The 17,378-nt window shown below is 45.8% G+C and overlaps 1 protein-coding gene across 3 annotated transcripts in view; it reads left to right on the plus strand.

The window, feature by feature from the left end:
* PRKCG (protein kinase C gamma) overlaps nt 1-17,378 on the plus strand; it is a 539,544-nt gene that overhangs the window by 136,652 nt on the left and 385,514 nt on the right. For all 3 annotated transcript variants that reach the window (XM_068241314.1, XM_068241315.1, XM_068241313.1), the window contains one exon: nt 7-38. In XM_068241314.1, the coding sequence (XP_068097415.1) occupies nt 7-38 (32 nt within the window). The remainder of the gene's footprint in view (nt 1-6; nt 39-17,378) is intronic.

Raw genomic sequence — 17,378 nt, forward strand, 5'->3', positions numbered from 1 at the left:
CCACAGGGGAATTGGAAAACAAGGATTCCAGTGCCAGGGTAAGATATTTATTTTATGCTTTGTTTGTGCTTTATCTCTTCCTCACATTCTCTCCAGAGGATGCCCGCTGCTATTTCTGCAGCTGTGCAGTGCAGAAAATTATTAATTTATCTAAACTGCTTCTTATTCTGCTGTAGGTAAAATTGGCACACTAAATCCTCAGATGTCTGGAATTATATAAAACATTATTTTTAAAGGATCAAGCTCAATGTGCTGTTGAGTGTTCTGGTAATGTATAATGCTTTTGTTTCATTGATGGATATAATGCCATGGGCTGTGTGCAGTCACTACGGTATGCAATGAAAACATGTCCTGTAATATAACAAAGCCAAAAGCAGAATGAACCGTATGGGGAGTTCTGACAGTCAACCAGCAATCATTTCTTTATTGTTTTAACTAAGCTTAGCATACATTATTAATCGTAATAACAACCATGAACCCAATGCTGTGCATTGGTTAAGATGGGGTCCTTAACCCTTTAGCAGCCAATTTATTTAGAGGCTTGCAAGTGTTCCAGGCCTATTTATTAATTTTTTTTAAGAACCTTTTTTTTATTTCTTCTTTGTTAGGTTTCCTAGCTTCTAGTTAGTTCTACTGTAATGTGTATTTATGGTGACTTTTTTTTTTTAACTGGGAGGCAGCGTGAGACATTAAAAGACTTATGCTTTCAGTTTTTGTTTTCTGCTTGGAGAGAGAGAGATCAAAGCAAGCCAAGAATTTATAGCGCAATGCGTTTTGCTGGCCGAAGACAAAAGCAGGCAACGTAGGCGCAGTGGTTTTCAGACTTTAAAGTCTGAAATTCCAGAAGTGAACCGGAGGCGGGGCCGGAGCATCTGGGAGTGGCTGCGCGGGCACAGGATGTCTGTGGGGGACCATTAGAAGCCCCGGCTAAGTTCAACTCCTTTTCCCCCGACTCCCCCCCCCCCCCCCCCCCCCCCCCTCTGCAGTATTCTTTTAAGGTCTTACGTGGTATTTTTGAATCCTGCGCAGGACTAAATATTCCTGCTTTCCCATTGCCCCAGGACTGAATAGTAGTGTTGATGTTCAAATTCTCGTTATTGAAATTCGCCACACTTTAGCACCTAAATATGTAGACTAAGTGTCAGGCAGAGTCCCCTTATTTGCGCTTCTTGATGAGCTTTTCACCCCTGACCTTGTACAGATTTATGGGTGCTGAAGTGTGGTGATGGGCGTATTCGGGCTTCCGAATTTCAATAACCCAAATTTGAACACCAACCCTACATAGTCCTATACTGCTTCGTAATGCCACAAGCTATGCATTGATATGCGCGGCATCACCCAAAGGCCTAATCCAGGCCAGGCACACAAGTGAGAGGATTGCAGCAGAGAAGAGGACGCTGAGTCCACAGGACACAAAAGGAAACTTGTTGGCAAGCATCCATTCTGTTTTTGCAGGCATAACTGAACACCAATGTTTAGGGGGATGTCAAGTCATGCACTGAGGAAGGCATAATGACCACATGTGTTATGATCCTGATGAAGTGGGTTGTGTTCTACGAAATGCAAAGATGGAGCGGATTGCTGTAAATTGCAGTCACCGAAAAAAGTGAAAAGGGCCTGCCATAGGCTGCAATGATAAAAGCCCGTGATTAAAGGAATATTTGGGCTCATGGAGGCGCCCGATAAAATGCAGTAATAGGTGGAATTTTGGGGGCCTGGAAATTGCGGCGCAGAATGCTCCCAGCCGCGAGAGCGAGACTGGATTTGCGCACACAGCCGTACTGCGCATGCACTGACTGGCCCAGACTTGCCAAACTTATGGGGCTTGTAACAGTAGAAGGAGGAAGCGGAGGAAGACTGAGCGGTCGCTGCGGAGGGGGCTGAAGAAAGCCCCAGGTAGGTATAAACCCTTTATTAATAATTTTCTATGGCTTTTTGGTCCCTTTTAGCCCCTTACACGCCCCTAGGAGTCCTGGTTAACCATGTGATTGCTGGTCAATCTGTAACAGCTTAGTAAGTGTAACAGCCACTAAAAAGATTGGGATGAATTTCATGATATACCATATCCGTGAAATGACAGCTCCTAGATGTACTCTCAACTGGGGGGGACTTGGGATTTTTCCCGTCCACCAATCTGTGCACTGCCGCATGTAGTCGTGGGCGCACGCATGCAGCCCTTGTAAATATACACAGATGAGTATCTACACCCCTGAGAGCTAATGTAAAGTTTATAGGGGAGTAGATTCTCTTCCCAAGGGGAGGGCAAGTGGTTAATCCTACTTCCTTAGCAGGAATGGTCAATGAAATACAAATAATTCTGAGATGATGCAGAAATATGCAAATTTGTTATGCAAATGAATGCAGCTTCAAAATTGACCAGATGAATCGGAGTCGGAGTAATTTTGGGTACCTGAAGTCTGAGTTGGTGGTTTCGATAAACTGAGGAGTTGGAGTTTGGATTATGTTTGTTCTAAATCCATAGCCTTTGTAAAAATTAGACTATGGAGTCTGAGTCGAGGAGTCAGAGTAATTTTGGGTACCTGAAGTCGGTGGTTTCATAAACTGAGTCTGATGATTTTAAATAATAATCTGAATATTTGTATAGCGCTTTTCTCCTGTTGGACTCAAAGTGCTCAAGTGCTGCAGCCACTAAGGGTATGCTGAAGGGTCCACCCCGCAGTGTAGGCAGAGCCCTTAAATGGAACCTAAACTGTGATTTTTTTTTTTAAAATAATACCAGTTGCCTGACTCTCCTGCTGATCCTGTGTCTTTAATACTTTCAGCCACAGCCCCTGAACAAGCATGCAGATCTGGTGCTCTGACTGAAGTCAGACTGGATTAGCTGCATGCTTGTTTCAGGTGTGTGGGATTCAGCCACCACTGCAGCCAAAGAGATCATCAGGACTGCCAGCCAACTGGTATTGTTTTTGTTTTAAAGGAAACATCCATATCCCTCTCAGTTTAGGTTCCCTTAACCAGTACACTATCCAGCCACTTTTTGTACCGACTCCACAGCCCTTTACTTGATTAGTCAATTTTCAAGTTGCAAACATTTTCATAAAAAAATTGCATAATCTTGCATCAGCTTTGAATTTATTATTATTATTATTATTTTTTTATTATTTCATTGAGCATCCCTATTTCTTAGTAGTGCTGTATAGGGATGCTCATTCGGATTCCGCGGAAATGCAATTTCCGAAATTCCGATCGGAAATTGCATTTCCGCATTGGAATGCGGAAATCGGTAATGCAAGCGCCGTAGGCTGATTTCCGCCGGAAATCGCGGAAATTTCCGCCGGAAATCGCGGAAATTCCCCCCGGCTTTAACATCGATTTTCTCAAAAAACTATAAGGTCTTTTTAAAAACTTTTTTTGCATCTTGTTCACAAGATTCGGTTTAATAAACCCTGAAAATTTGGTGTTTCTAGGACTTAAGGGGGCTTTGCTATTAACCGCTAAAGTCGGCGGATTTTTACTGTAATGTAAAATGCAGAAAATCTGCATCTGCCTATTTCCTTCATTTTACATTACAGTAAAAATCCGCCGACTTTAGCGGTTAATAGCAAAGCCCCCGTAAGTCCTAGAAACACCAAAATGTCAGGGATAGCGGAAAGCGGAATCGGTAATCGGTACATGACGGAATGCGGATTTACCGCGGAATCGGAAATTGGCATTCCGACCATCCCTAGTGCTGGTTGTTCATTTATATAATTTTTTTTCTTCAGTGCTAAATTAAGTATCTCAAATCTGTACACCGGTTTTCAATATTTACATAATGATAATCATCTGTGACTATTCCAAGAACAGTTTAGTCGCAGTTATGACTCCTGCCCCCCCTTTCACCCTCACAGCTCTGCTTGTCTCATTCTAATGAACCAGCGGGTTCAGAAGACCAGCAAAAATAAGTTCCAGGAATAATGATGAGCGGGTAAGGTTACAAATCTATTAAATTGCAGTCTTTATTGGCATTTTCATGAAATATGTAAGGGCAAAGATGATTCTTAGTGCTTCCTTTGTGGAACAGGCATATCACATGCAGAGATTTCTTTAAAAAGGCGCAAGAAAAAAAAGTGAGGATGTGCAGAATCCTGTATCAAACAATCAGCTTTTGGCTTTTATTAGTTTTAAGCAGTGAAGATAATTAAAGATTACCGACTGATTGCAGTGGCTTACTGCGCTGTGTACATAGATCTTTATGTTATTAAATAAGATCCACAGTCTGGCAGTGATGAGATAGGCAACAAATGCTTTGGATGTGTTATCTAGGGATTATGAAACTGATTAGATCAGATTTTTCAAGCACATGTTTTTTTTTTTTCGTAGAGGGTAATAGGAGGAGAACTAATGTGATTAATCACGACTGATATGGTTTATAACGGAATTACAGTCTGGCATGACCTAATTTATAAACCAGGTTCCTTAATCTTAATTCATGTAGTTATCCTACCTACCGTTGTCTCAAAGTAATGTCATCCATGTGAAAAATCACATGTCCACCCCAGATCACAGTGCAGGGAACTGCCATTATGTTGGTTTATTGGAAAAGCTCTCCAATGAGAATAGCTATTTTGCTTAGTGTCAACAAGGCTTACACGCGGATGCTCTATGCTGTTTTTGCTGAAGTCTGATCCCCTAAGAGATCAAAGAACAATGTGGAGGCAAACTTACTAATGAGCCCTTTTCAGACACTTTCTAAAAAAAACACAAATTTGCAGCTAAAAGTGGTACAATCAAGTCAAATGACTTGATTGTACCACTTTGAACCCTCAATGTATCGATTCTTAAACCTAACCAACCCCCGCCATAATTTACTGTGCTGCTAAAACCTCAAACTGCCGATATCTGTGCTGCCCTAAAACTCTGTGGGGAAGGGGGGCTACAGCAGCAGATGGGGGAGGGGGGATATCGGAGTATCAAAGTTTTACTGGATCTTAGCTCATTTTATTAGGTCAAAACTAGGTTGGGGCAGGAATGCCGAACCGCAGTCCTCAAGGACAGCAGTCCTCACACATTTTCAATCCAATACCAGATCTGACCACTCGCCTAAAGTATTACAGCTTTTCTCTGTCATTTCATTTGAGCAGTCATTTTGTGATGCATGTGTTAATAAGTTTAAAACTTTATTGATTTTGTAAGAGTTGGGATAAAGTAATTGTGCAATTAATCCTATATAATCGCAGATCATGTTAACAGAATCATAGGAAAGCCTTACATCCAATCTCCCTTTTTAATAACCTTTCACTAAGTTAGATTTTTAAACATTTATGCCTATATGTGCAGACTTGCATAGTTGCCATGGCAACTTGAAAACTCTGGCACAGTGTCCTGTTTCCTAGCAGTGAGAAAATATTCCCTTAAGTTATACAATGTTTATGCTAAATAGCTACTATGCTGCTCATAAAATCTATTGAAGAATATCATGACATATGAAAAGGGTAGTCAATGCGAATATAGGGCCGTATTTACTTAGCTGAAGGATGATAAACTTCGATATTAGGCAGGGAACACTGTGTTTTTGCATTTAATTTTAAGGGTTCCAGCATACCACGATCACTCTCCATTTTCGGTGTTCGGAATTCCACATTCGTTTGCTATTATCTGTATTGAGATTTAATAAATTGTAATTGAGAACATGCATCATGCATAAAAAAGCAGAAAGCTGTCCGATTTTAACTTCTTCAAGCCTTAAAGGAAACCTAAACTGAGAGGGATATGGATGTTTCCTTTTAAACAATACCAGTTGCCTGGCAGTCCTGCTGATCTCTGACTGCGGTAGTGGTTGAATCATAGACCTGAAACAAGCATGCAGCTAATCCAGTCTGATTTCAGTCAGAGCACCTGATCTGCTTGTTGAGGGGCTGTGGCTAAAAGTATTAGAGGCACTGGATCAGCAGGAGAGTCAGGCAACTGGTATTATTTTAAAAGGAAAAAATCCAGATCCTTCTCAGTTTAGGTTCCCTTTAAAGGGACACTTAAGTCAGGAAAAAAAAATGAGTTTTACTCACCTGGGGCTTCCAATAGCCCCCTGCAGCTGTCCGGTGCCCTCGCCGTCTCCCTCCGATCCTCCTGGCCCCGCCGGCAGCCACTTCCTGTTTCGGTGACAGGAGCTGACAGGCTGGGGACGCAAGTGATTCTTCGCGTTCCTGGCCACAATAGCGCCATCTATGCTGCTATAGCATATATCATATACCATATAGCAGCATAGAGGGTGCTTCGACAAAAGGAAGGTCCGCACCAATTCACCACGAATCCTCTTTATTGTCAGGACATATCCTGTATTAAGACATCGAATCTCAAGCTGACATGTTTCGGACCTACTGGTCCTTAATAATAGCTGAGTTCACATGGAAACCTTTGACATATTAATACATATCCGACCCATGGCTCCACCTTCTGCCCACCTCTATGGGGGCGGTCTCACCTTGGAGGGTAGTGCCAGGGTACGTATCATTTTTAAAGGTACATACATCTTTTCTTAAAAACAATATAACAGAAATACTATTGTACACAATAAAAAATAAAGTAAAAAAGTGTCAAAATTGTTCTCATAACTGAGAGCAAAGAAGAGCAACGCAGTAAAACAATGATACAAGCAGATAGTGCATAGAAAAGGAGACACACATCATCATGAGCCAATAGAGGCATAACTGATGTCACTGTGTTGTAAGACTCACATCCCATTTAGCATTCAAGCCTCGAGGGACTCTCGTGTCTAGTTTAAATATCCACATGGCTTCTCTCCTAAGTAAGCACCTATAAAGGTCCCCACCCCGTTTAGATGGGAACACTCTCTCTATACCTTGGAATTGAAATCCAGTCATGTTCCCACCATGTACCTCCCTGAAATGCTTAGCAACATTGGAAACATTTGTGGTAAGCCACCCTTGCCCCAAGTAGTGCTCCGCTATCCTCTGCCTCAGCGGCCTAGTAGTACATCCTACGTACTGAATGGAGCATGCACTACACGTGACTAAATAAATCACGTCCTTGGTTCCACAATTAATAAACTGTTTTATCGGACAACTGCGGCCGCTAACGGCAGAGACAGCGGATCTGGTTTTTGTGTGCACATGGCAATATCGACATGTGGGAACGCTACATTTAAAAGAACCTGTCAAGGAAAGCCACGTACTAGAATGTTGCGTTGATTCGAACATGCTAGGGGATAAAAGTCTGGCAAGAGTGGGTGCCCGTCGGCTAGCCATTCTAAGACCTTCATTAATAATTGGACATATGCCTACGTCTGCTTTAAGTATGGGTAGATACTTGGTAACAATACCTGTAACCTCTTTATACTCTGACGAGAAGGTAGTCACGAATGTGGGTTTTGAAGTAGTGGCCCCCCTAGTTGAGGTGGCATGCACCAAGTCTGTTCTGAGTCGAGAAGATGCTCTCGACCTACCCCTCTTTATGGCCCATTTGGGATAGCCTCTGTCACGGAGTCTTGTTTCCACAATGTCCAATTCACTAACTAAATCTCCTTCTTCTGAGCAATTACGCTTTGCCCTACTAAATTCTCCAACTGGAATGCCTTTTATGGTGTGGGCTGGATGGCAACTGTTTGCTCTTAATGTGGAATTTCCACTGCACGCTTTTCTATAAATGATCGTGCTGACCTTACCATTGTGAGGGTTACCCCTTAACACAAGGTCCAGATAGTTGATGGAAACACTATCATGTTCAAATGTGAACTGAAGGTTCAATTCATTAGCATTAAAATATTCCACCAAACACTGGACATTGCAGGGGCTTCCCTTCCACACCAATAGCAAATCATCTATGTACCTCCCGTACCACACAACATCCTCCATGAGGCCGCAGCCACCCCCAAAGACATGGCTCTCCTCCCACCATCCCATATATAGATTGGCCAGGGATGGGGAGAATTTCGCTCCCATGGAGGCACCACGTCTCTGGAGGTAGAAGCGGCCATCAAACATGAAGTAGTTGTGGGCCAGGAGGTAACAAACAGAATCCAGTATAAAGATCTGGAGGTCCAGAGAATAATCCGAATATTTCCTCAGATGAAACTCCAAAGCTTGTAAGGCAAGATTATGAGGGATACACGAGTAGAGAGATTTTACATCAATTGTAATCCAATTGTATTCTGATCTCCACTCGAAATCCTCAACACTGGCCAATAGATGTTTGGAGTCTTTTATGTAGCCTGGGAGACGCTTCACCAGAGGTTGGAGCATGGAGTCCACCCAACTACCGAGGCGCTCGCCCAGAGAGCCAATCCCGGCCACAATGGGCCTGCCCTCCGGACAAGCGCCTGGTTTGTGTATTTTCGGTAAATGATGGAAAATTGGTATGGTCGGGTGCTGAACTCCCAAATACTCCACTAATCTCCGGTCAAGGACCCCCAGGCTCTCGCCATATGACAGGAGGCTAAGTAGCCTACCCTGGAATTCCGAGGTCGGATCGTTTCTCAGAGTCTCGTAGGTGTCACTATCATTCAGCTGTCTTAGGGCCTCATCTCGATAACTGACACTGTTTAATACCACCACTGCGCCGCCCTTATCTGCGTTGCGGATTACAATATCCTTATTATTCTGCAGACTCTTGAGGGCGCGCACCTCATCACGGCTAAGATTTGAGGCAGTGGTGGGTGGAGGATTCTTTGCCAGATGTAGAAGATCTTTCTCCACAAGTTCCTGAAAAGTGTCTACATGGGTCGTGCGTGCAGACACCGGGTAGAAATCTGGGTTAGGTGCTGTGATAGGCTTGACATCATCCAAGGTAACCAGGGGATTGCTGTCGGACAACAGACTATCCATTGTCCATCTAGCACATGTATCCTAGAAATTACCTATGTCAGGTATGCCCACAGTGCTGCCAGCCAGTCTCCACTCGGGTTGGTTTGCATTATCCCCAAAATGTTTACGTAGAAGAATTGACCTCACAAAACGATTCACATCGAGAAGAGTGGTGAATACATCAAAATGATGAGTGGGGGCAAATGATAAACCTTTGGATAGAACCTTTATTTCAAACTCATTAAGAACATAATCAGACAGATTAACCACATTTTCACTGCCCTCAGACCCTTGTGAATCAGAGCAATTCCGGCCATATTTCCGATGTTTTACACCCGCCTGCCGCGTCCGGCGTCTGGGCGTCCCTTCTTCCTCTGCTTTTTCTGTCTCCTGTGATTTGGTTGGCCCGGCAAGTTTTTTGCTGCCGAGTCAGGTTTCTCCCCTGGGGCCTGTCCCTGGGAATGACTGTGTTGGGGTACTGTCACTGGTAAACGGGTACCGGGTACAGAGGCTGGAGTGGGTATGGTAGATTGTGTAACTTCCGGGGAGCTAAAGCTAACCCTCCTTCTGCTTCTAGAACGGGGTCTCCGGTAACCATGATTGGGTGATTTGGAGATGCTCTCCCACCGCCCCCACTCATATACCACCTTCTTCCTATAATCCCCTGTGTCCCTAATGTATTTGACCCTTTTAATACCAGTGATGGTAGCTTCCAACTTGGCTATATTATCTCGCATCCTCTTATTCAAATCCTCATACTCTTTCACATAATCAAATTTATTCACATTAGTTTCAATGTCTGTAATTTTGAATCGGAGGTCCACTAATTTGTCTTCTTCGTAAGTTATAATTAGTTTCATGAGATTAAGGGAGCAGTCTGTCAAGATTTCATTCCACTCTAACAAGAACTGATCTGAATACATTGTGGTGGGAATTTTCTTTATGCGCAGACCCCGGGGAATGATACCCTCTGCCACGTATTGTTTCAGACTTGTTAAATCCCACCAGACTTTGGTTTCCTTAGACAGGAGATCCTCTAACTGAAGAAAGGTAGTTCTCAGATTTGGCTTTTTTTCAGAGCGATAGGTGTTTCTAGAAAAAAACGTGGCAAATTTGTTACTACGATCATTGTCATATGCCAAATTGCCAAGCGAGATAATATGAGACTCGTGTCTCTCCAAATTAATAGTTACTGGTTCCACTCCTGTTGTGCTAGGATCTTGCACACTATTCTGACACACAGTGTGAACATCAGAGGGGAGAGTCCGTGTCTCCATCCCAAGCGGCCCCCTCTGCTCATCCTGGGCCACATGACATGCAGTCCTCACTGTCTCTACTGATATAGCAATGTCCCCCAGCATGGAATGAGACACATCTGACAGAGACCCAGTTACATCAAGGAGGTTTCTTACCATTTCTTTGCAGTGTGCCTTGTTGGATGCAGACGAAGGGGAAACCACTTTTGCTGTCTCTTTGTCGTCCGCAGTGTTTAAAGACCCTGCCGATGTATTCAAATCCCTCACGGAAGCATCTGCAGCAGGGTTTGGTTTGGCTGTATGCCGGGAGTGACACGGATGGAGCCGGCGTTGATGCGGAAAGTGTCTCACACTGCTGGGCTGCGGTCGCACTCCCATCATTCCTCTGGCGGGCTCCTAGATCCAGCATCATTTCCGCCGCCGCACTTCCTGTCATGGGGCCGATCGAGTGTCGCCGGGCAGCGTTCCCACCACTTCCGCTCACCCGGACAAGCTGACTTCCAGACCGCTCCGGCCACGCCACCAGCTCGGCGCTCCTTCCATCTCCCACAGCGGAAGGCCGCATCCACTCTCCTCCCGCACTCACAGGGACGTCCCTCAGGTAATGCAGCTGTAGTCGCATGTTAGAATCCATAGACGTGTCAGAGGCAGAGGCAGACTGGACACCATTGGACTGTCCAGTTTTTGAGTTGAGTCTGGGAATCCGTTGTACATGGTCCCCTTTAGGCTTAAAAGTGTTTTTCTTAGACTCTGCAGTAATCTCTGGAGGAGGAATGGACGAAGTGTTGCTCCTCAAACTGAGTTGCTCTTTGGTAGCCATGATTTCCTTAGAGATATACAAGATGTGTGTGTATATATATACTGTATGGAGTCCTTTAAGGAAGTGTAGGGGAGCTGGTGTGTAGCTGGACAAGTAATGTTATTGGAGGAAACACCGCTCTACCCCACCGATGGATAGTTGTGCTGGACCAGGTTAGCAAGACCTCAGAAACACTTCGACAAAAGGAAGGTCCGCACCAATTCACCACGAATCCTCTTTATTGTCAGGACATATCCTGTATTAAGACATCGAATCTCAAGTTGACATGTTTCGGACCTACTGGTCCTTAATCATAGCTGAGTTCACATGGAAACCTTTGACATATTAATACATATCCGACCCATGGCTCCACCTCCTGCCCACCTCTATGGGGGCGGTCTCACCTTGGAGGGTAGAGCCAGGGTACGTATCATTTTTAAAGGTACATACATCTTAGCATAGAGGGTGCTAATGTGTCTGGGAACGCGAAGAATCACTCGCGTCCCCAGCCTGTCAGCTCCTGTCACTGAAACAGGAAGTGGCTGCCGGTGGGGCCAGGAGGATCGGAGGGAGACAGCAAGGGCACCGGACAGCTGCAGGGGGCTATTGGAAGCCCTAGGTGAGTAAAACTCATTTTTTTTTGTTTGACTTAAGTGTCCCTTTAAGCTGAATGGCTCAAATGAGCATGAGCATTGTAGCAGAATAATTGGTCTTTTATAAATGCTTTATTTGCATAACCTGCCTAGCGGTATGATTACTTCTGGATTTTAGGGTCTAAAAATGGTGCAATTTTTTCACAAGCTTTTTAGACCCTAAAAGCAGAAGACCTTCATGCAGCTAGAGAGATCTGCAGCAGCCTAGCACATTACTCCGCTCCCCTGGATTCTGCACTGCAATTCTCACTCTGTTCATCGGAAGGCACTCTACCCCTATAGTGAGATCGTGGTGTGTTGTCATGACGACAGGCAGTGATCTCACCAGAGGAATCGAGAGCCTCCAAGGACCGGAAGAAGAATGGCCACCAGTGTCTGGATCCCGAGGAGGTGAGTTGAAACACCACGCTGCACTGTCTTTCCGTACCTCCCAGCAACTACATTGAGGCTCAAGGTTACTGCTCTGAGCTGTGGATTTCGGCATAAGCCTGACTCTGGGTTACCACTAAGGAGGTACATAAAAAGCATGTTTGTAAACATCCATTTTGCAGGAAGTGGTTAAATTGCGGAGGGATATAATGAGCAGTCCGAACACGAATGAGCCCAAACAATGTGCGATACCAGAGTGGACCATTGAATTCAATGGGTGGTGCGATCATGCGTGTTTTGTCATGCTCCCTGCCTAAGTTTGCTGCGATGGTTGGGAAGTTCAGAGTACTGCCGACACCTTCAGCTTTCTGCACAGCTGGAGCCATGGTCTGCCCGACTGACACACTGTAAATGGGGAGAAGGGCACATGTGCTTAAGCTAGCTTACTCATCGCCAAAAGCGTAACAATAGCCATAGCAGCTGATATGAGGCCCTGCAGCAGAGGGGGCCCAAGTGCTACTTGATGTGTTTGCCATGAACTTTCTTGTGTTCCTCCACCCTATGATTTGCCCATGAACTATATAGTTCGCATAAGAATGTAAATTGCCCAATTAACTCTTATCCATAGGGTTGGGGCAGGTGTCATTGCTCCAGAATGGCTTCACCTGAGGGCCCCATGAAAGTTTTGCTATCGGGCCTCATACTCTCTCCTGCTACGCCACTGCTCATCACCAGCATTTCAGTTTATATTGTGAAGCCTGGGGAAATGATCACCTGGAGTCCAGTAACCAGGCTTGTTTGACCTGCAGGAATTTTTTTTAATGCAGCTGGATAAGACAGCAGAAAAGGTGTTTAAGGCAGGCAACATTGGGTCTCTATGGAAACGTACAGGAAAATGTAGGTTATGTTAATGGTAATCATAGAATTCTCACTAAAGCAAGTCAATTTGTTAAAATTGAAAGCTTTATCCTGTCATGTGGTGATGCGCCTAGCTGAAACCTATATCCTTTGTAGCTCACTGCTGTAATGGGCGTCCGCAAAAAAATTTCGAGGGGGGGGGCAAAAAGGGTGTGAGGAAGGAGTACCGCCAAAAATTGGGGGTACGCTGAGTAGCGCGCCAAAAAATGGGGCTACGTGAAAAATGGGTGTGGTCATGGACCAGAATGTGGGTGTGGTCGCGGGTGGAGACAAGTTTACATGAACTTGGCAATGGTGGGACATTAGATTAGGACAGTGGTGGTGAACCTTATGGAGGCCGAGTGCCCAAACTGCAACCCAAAAGTCACTTTATCTATCGCAAAGTGCCAACAGCAATTTAAACTAAATACAAACGTTTTAACTCATACATGTACATTATGGAAAATCCAAGTTGAAAATAAACTGTGAAGATAAACAATTTCATCCATCCTACGCCTGAAAAATGTATTCATTTTTTTTAGAACCTCCCAGTTTCCTTTTCTGTTTTAAAAAGCTGAAAAAGTTGGTTTAATGCTATTGTCTCATATGTTGATGATTCAGCTTTTCCCATAGTCTTGCATTCAGCAATCATGAGGCCCCAACAAGACAAATTCCGTAACAAGAGGCCCCCAACAAGACAAATTCAGCAGTCATGAGGCACATAAATAGACATCATTTCCCATAAATAGGCAGAATGCCCCTTTAATATGGTAGACACCTCTCACCTGGCTTCTGAATTCTCCTCTACTGGCTGCTGTGCTTGGCTGGCCTGTCAATACTGTTTTTTTGGCTGGCTTGGGAATGATGTGTGTGCCGAAAGGCCTGGCGGTGATGCTGGCCTGGCCTGGCTGGCGGTGATGCTGGGCTGGCCTGGCTGGCGGTGATAGTTTAGGTAGTGACAGGTGTCCCCTAGTTTAGGTAGTTCTAGGTGCCCTCCAGTTTAGGTAGTGACAGGGCCCCCCAGTTTAGGTAGTGACAGGGCCCCCCAGTTTAGGTAGTGACAGGTGCCTCCTAGTTTAGGTAGTGACAGGTGCCTCCTAGTTAAGCTCGTAACAGGAGCCCGCAAGTTTAGGTAGTGACAGGGACCCCACAGTTCAGGTAGTGACAGGAGCCCCCACCCCAATTCAGGTGGTGACAGGAGCCCCCACCCCAATTCAGGTAGTGACAGGGACCCCCTCAGTTCAGGTAGTGACAGGGACCCCCCAGTTCAGGTAGTGACAGGGACCCCCCCAGTTGTGGCGGGGAAGGGAGAAGTCTTCCCCCCCCCCCCCCCCTTCCCTCACCTTGGGGCTCACCCTTCCTTCCTCGTGCAGGGAGAGGAAGAGCCTAATTCTTCCTCTCCCTGCACGAGAGGGAGATCTGTGCGTCGCTCGTCTGACGTCACTGACCAGACCAGACCAGCTGCGCACATAACCTTCCTCACGAGCAGGAAATAGAGGAAGTGTTCTGCTGCGCTGTGCCCGTCGCTGCATTATGGAGGCAGTGGAACAAGTAAGGGGGAGCCCCAAGGTGAGGGAAGGGGGTTATGTCCCTCCTCCACCGCTATGCCTGCTACTCCCCCTTCACTGCGCTGAGTTGGGTGGAGGGTAGCGAGGGTGCCGCCACTGATTCGGCTGGGGGGGGGGGGGGACAGCGGACGCCCACGGCTGTAATATAAAAGTCCTTGGTGGTTAATCATAATGAACCACTCTTGGAACATACTGTGTGGTTCAGGCCCGCCATCACAACTGTTGGGAACCACGCTTAAAGTTTAGCTAATGACATGGTAGCTTTTGATATATTGCTAGATATCCCCTTATGATGCCATAAAGTGGCAGCAGAGGTAATTTTTGACCCTTACATCCACTGGAGGCTGTTTGTGCTTCTATAGCACTTTTCTTTAATATTATACCAAATTACATCTAGGAGATACTATTCCTTTAGGGGCTGTATACCAGCTCAATTGGTAAATAAAACTGTCTTCTTCTCTCCTGCCTTTAGATATCATGCTGAAAACGCAACAAAGCAAAAACTGCATAAGCTGATATTTCGTGGACTTGATTTCATTTTTTGAAGAGTAACTCCCTACAAAACAAATTCAGGCACTGGAATGTCAAAACACATATCTAAGGCCCGGTTCACATTAGCGGTCGCCGTCCGGAATCGCCGTGCCGGACGCCGTCCGGAATCGCCGTGCCGGACGCATGCGGAACGGACGGAACGGACGCACGGCATAGCAATGAAAGTCTATGCGTCCATTCACTTTCGACCGGAGCCGGACCGGATCCGGACTCCGGCAGAAGATCCAACATGCGCTATTTTTTGATCCGGCTCCTCCGGCAGACGTATCCGGAGCGGAGCCGGACTGTTGCATCCGGCCAATACAAAGCAATGAGAACCGGAGAGCGCACAACACACTGGCTATAAAAACCGGACGTTCTATCCCACTTCCTATGCTTTTTCTAGTGGCCATTTTGGATGGGGACCACATGGGCCCAGCGTTCAGAGTGGAGCAGCAGGGATTTCATGCTGGAGCTCTTTGGCAGCAACATGTCTGATGATATGTCTGATAACGAGGAGGTGAGGCCTTCTCCCCACATAGTAGTGGGTGAACAGGAAGGAGAGAATTCCCAGAAAATGACTGGATCCATGGTCCCAACTGCAGTCTCTGTATCCACGGATGGTCTCCACACGTCCACCTGTCTCCAACAATGACCCCAGAGCTTCTGCTGACCTCCCAGACCCCAGGTATTTACAGGTTGTTATCACTTTAAGAAACCGGATCCGGACCGCAACCGTGTTCATACCGCACGGAAACCGGATGCAAACGGACCGGATCCAGACCTGATCCGGATAGGAACCGTACGGATTAGGTCCGGTCCGGATCCGGTGCGGTCCGGACATCCGTTCCGGTTTTTACAAAACCGCAAGTGTGAACCGAGCCTAACTGTTAGGCCCGGTTCACACTTGCGGTTTTGTAAAAACCGGAACGGATGTCCGGACCGCACCAGATCCGGCCCGGACCTAACCGGTACGGTTCCTATCCGGATCCGGTCCGTTTGCATCCGTTTTCCGTGCGGTATGAACACGGTTGCGGTCCGGATCCGGTTTCTTAAAGTGATAACAACCTGTAAATACCTGGGGTCTGGGAGGTCAGCAGAAGCTCTGGGGTCATTGTTGGAGACAGGTGGATGTGTGGAGACCATCCATGGATACAGAGACTGCAGTTGGGACCATGGATCCAGTCATTTTTTACTCGTACCTGGGAATTCTCTCCTTCCTGTTGTTCACCTACTACTATGTGGGGAGAAGGCCTCACCTCCTCGTTATCAGACATATCATCAGACATGTTGCTGCCAAAGCGCTCCAGCATGAAATCCCTGCTGCTCCACTCTGTGAACGCTGGGCCCATGTGGTCCCCATCCAAAATGGCCACTAGAAAAAGCATAGGAAGTGGGGTAGAACGTCCGGTTTTTATAGCCAGTGTGTTGTGCGCTCTCCGGTTCTCATTGCTTTGTATTGGCCGGATGCAACAGTCCGGCTCCGCTCCGGATACGTCTGCCGGAGGAGCCGGATCAAAAAATAGCGCATGTTGGATCTTATGCCGGAGTCCGGATCCGGTCCGGCTCCGATCGAAAGTGAACGGACGCATAGACTTTCATTGCTATGCCGTGCGTCCGTTCCGTCCGTTCCGCATGCGGTCCGGCTCCGGCACGGCGATTCCGGACGGCGACCGCTAATGTGAACCGGGCCTTAGAATAGCTAAAACAATTATGACCTAGTGTATAACAGAGGAAGACTATTACTATCAAATTTGGTGAAGTAGACAGGTTAGAAGTTGTACAGGGTATTGAAGACTTCTGCTAGTTGGTGTTCCTGGACTTCTAGGGGTTGGTATTCTTGGACTTCTGTTGATTGATATTTGCAAGCTTTTGCTGGTTCGTATTCCTTTACTTCTATTGATTGGTATTTTTCTGCTCTTATGATCCTGGTGTGATGCTCCCAGATAGAAACCTCGAGCAGAATATTAAAAACCCTCATAAAAAAATCTTTGAAGATCTCATTTATCCAGGTCTTGGTACATTGAGAAAAAAATTAAAGTAAGCTTAAAATGTACCTGAACTGACACGTGACACGATAAACATGTTTAGGCACAGTATTAAGCATAAAAATAGCTGGGTTGTTCCTTTTCTGCCAGAAAGAGTTAAACATTCAGGTAAGCAAGTGACAGTTTCAACAATGAGTAGCATATCTATGCATAGGTAATGCAGCAACGCGTATCTTTGTACGCGTTGCGGCACGCAATAGCGCCAATTACAGTTGGGAATGCGGAGAAAGCTACGCGTGGCCAGTTCTGTCGGCAAAAACGAAACTAGCTGGCAGCGGGGGACCAGAGGATTACTGAGTGGCTGCGAGGGTACAGGACTGCTGCAGGGGGCTGGTAGAAGTTCCAGGTGAATAAAACTCTTTTTTTTTTTTTTTTCCTGGCATAAGTGTCCCTTTAATTCTTTGGCAGTGTTGCCTTTGTCACTTGTCACTTGTGACTTAACCCTAGTGGATCCCTAAAGTCAGATGAAAATTAACTATAGACTGAAATACCTGACCT

The sequence above is a fragment of the Hyperolius riggenbachi genome, chromosome 6, assembly GCF_040937935.1.
Source record: "Hyperolius riggenbachi isolate aHypRig1 chromosome 6, aHypRig1.pri, whole genome shotgun sequence".
Taxonomy (NCBI): domain Eukaryota; kingdom Metazoa; phylum Chordata; class Amphibia; order Anura; family Hyperoliidae; genus Hyperolius; species Hyperolius riggenbachi.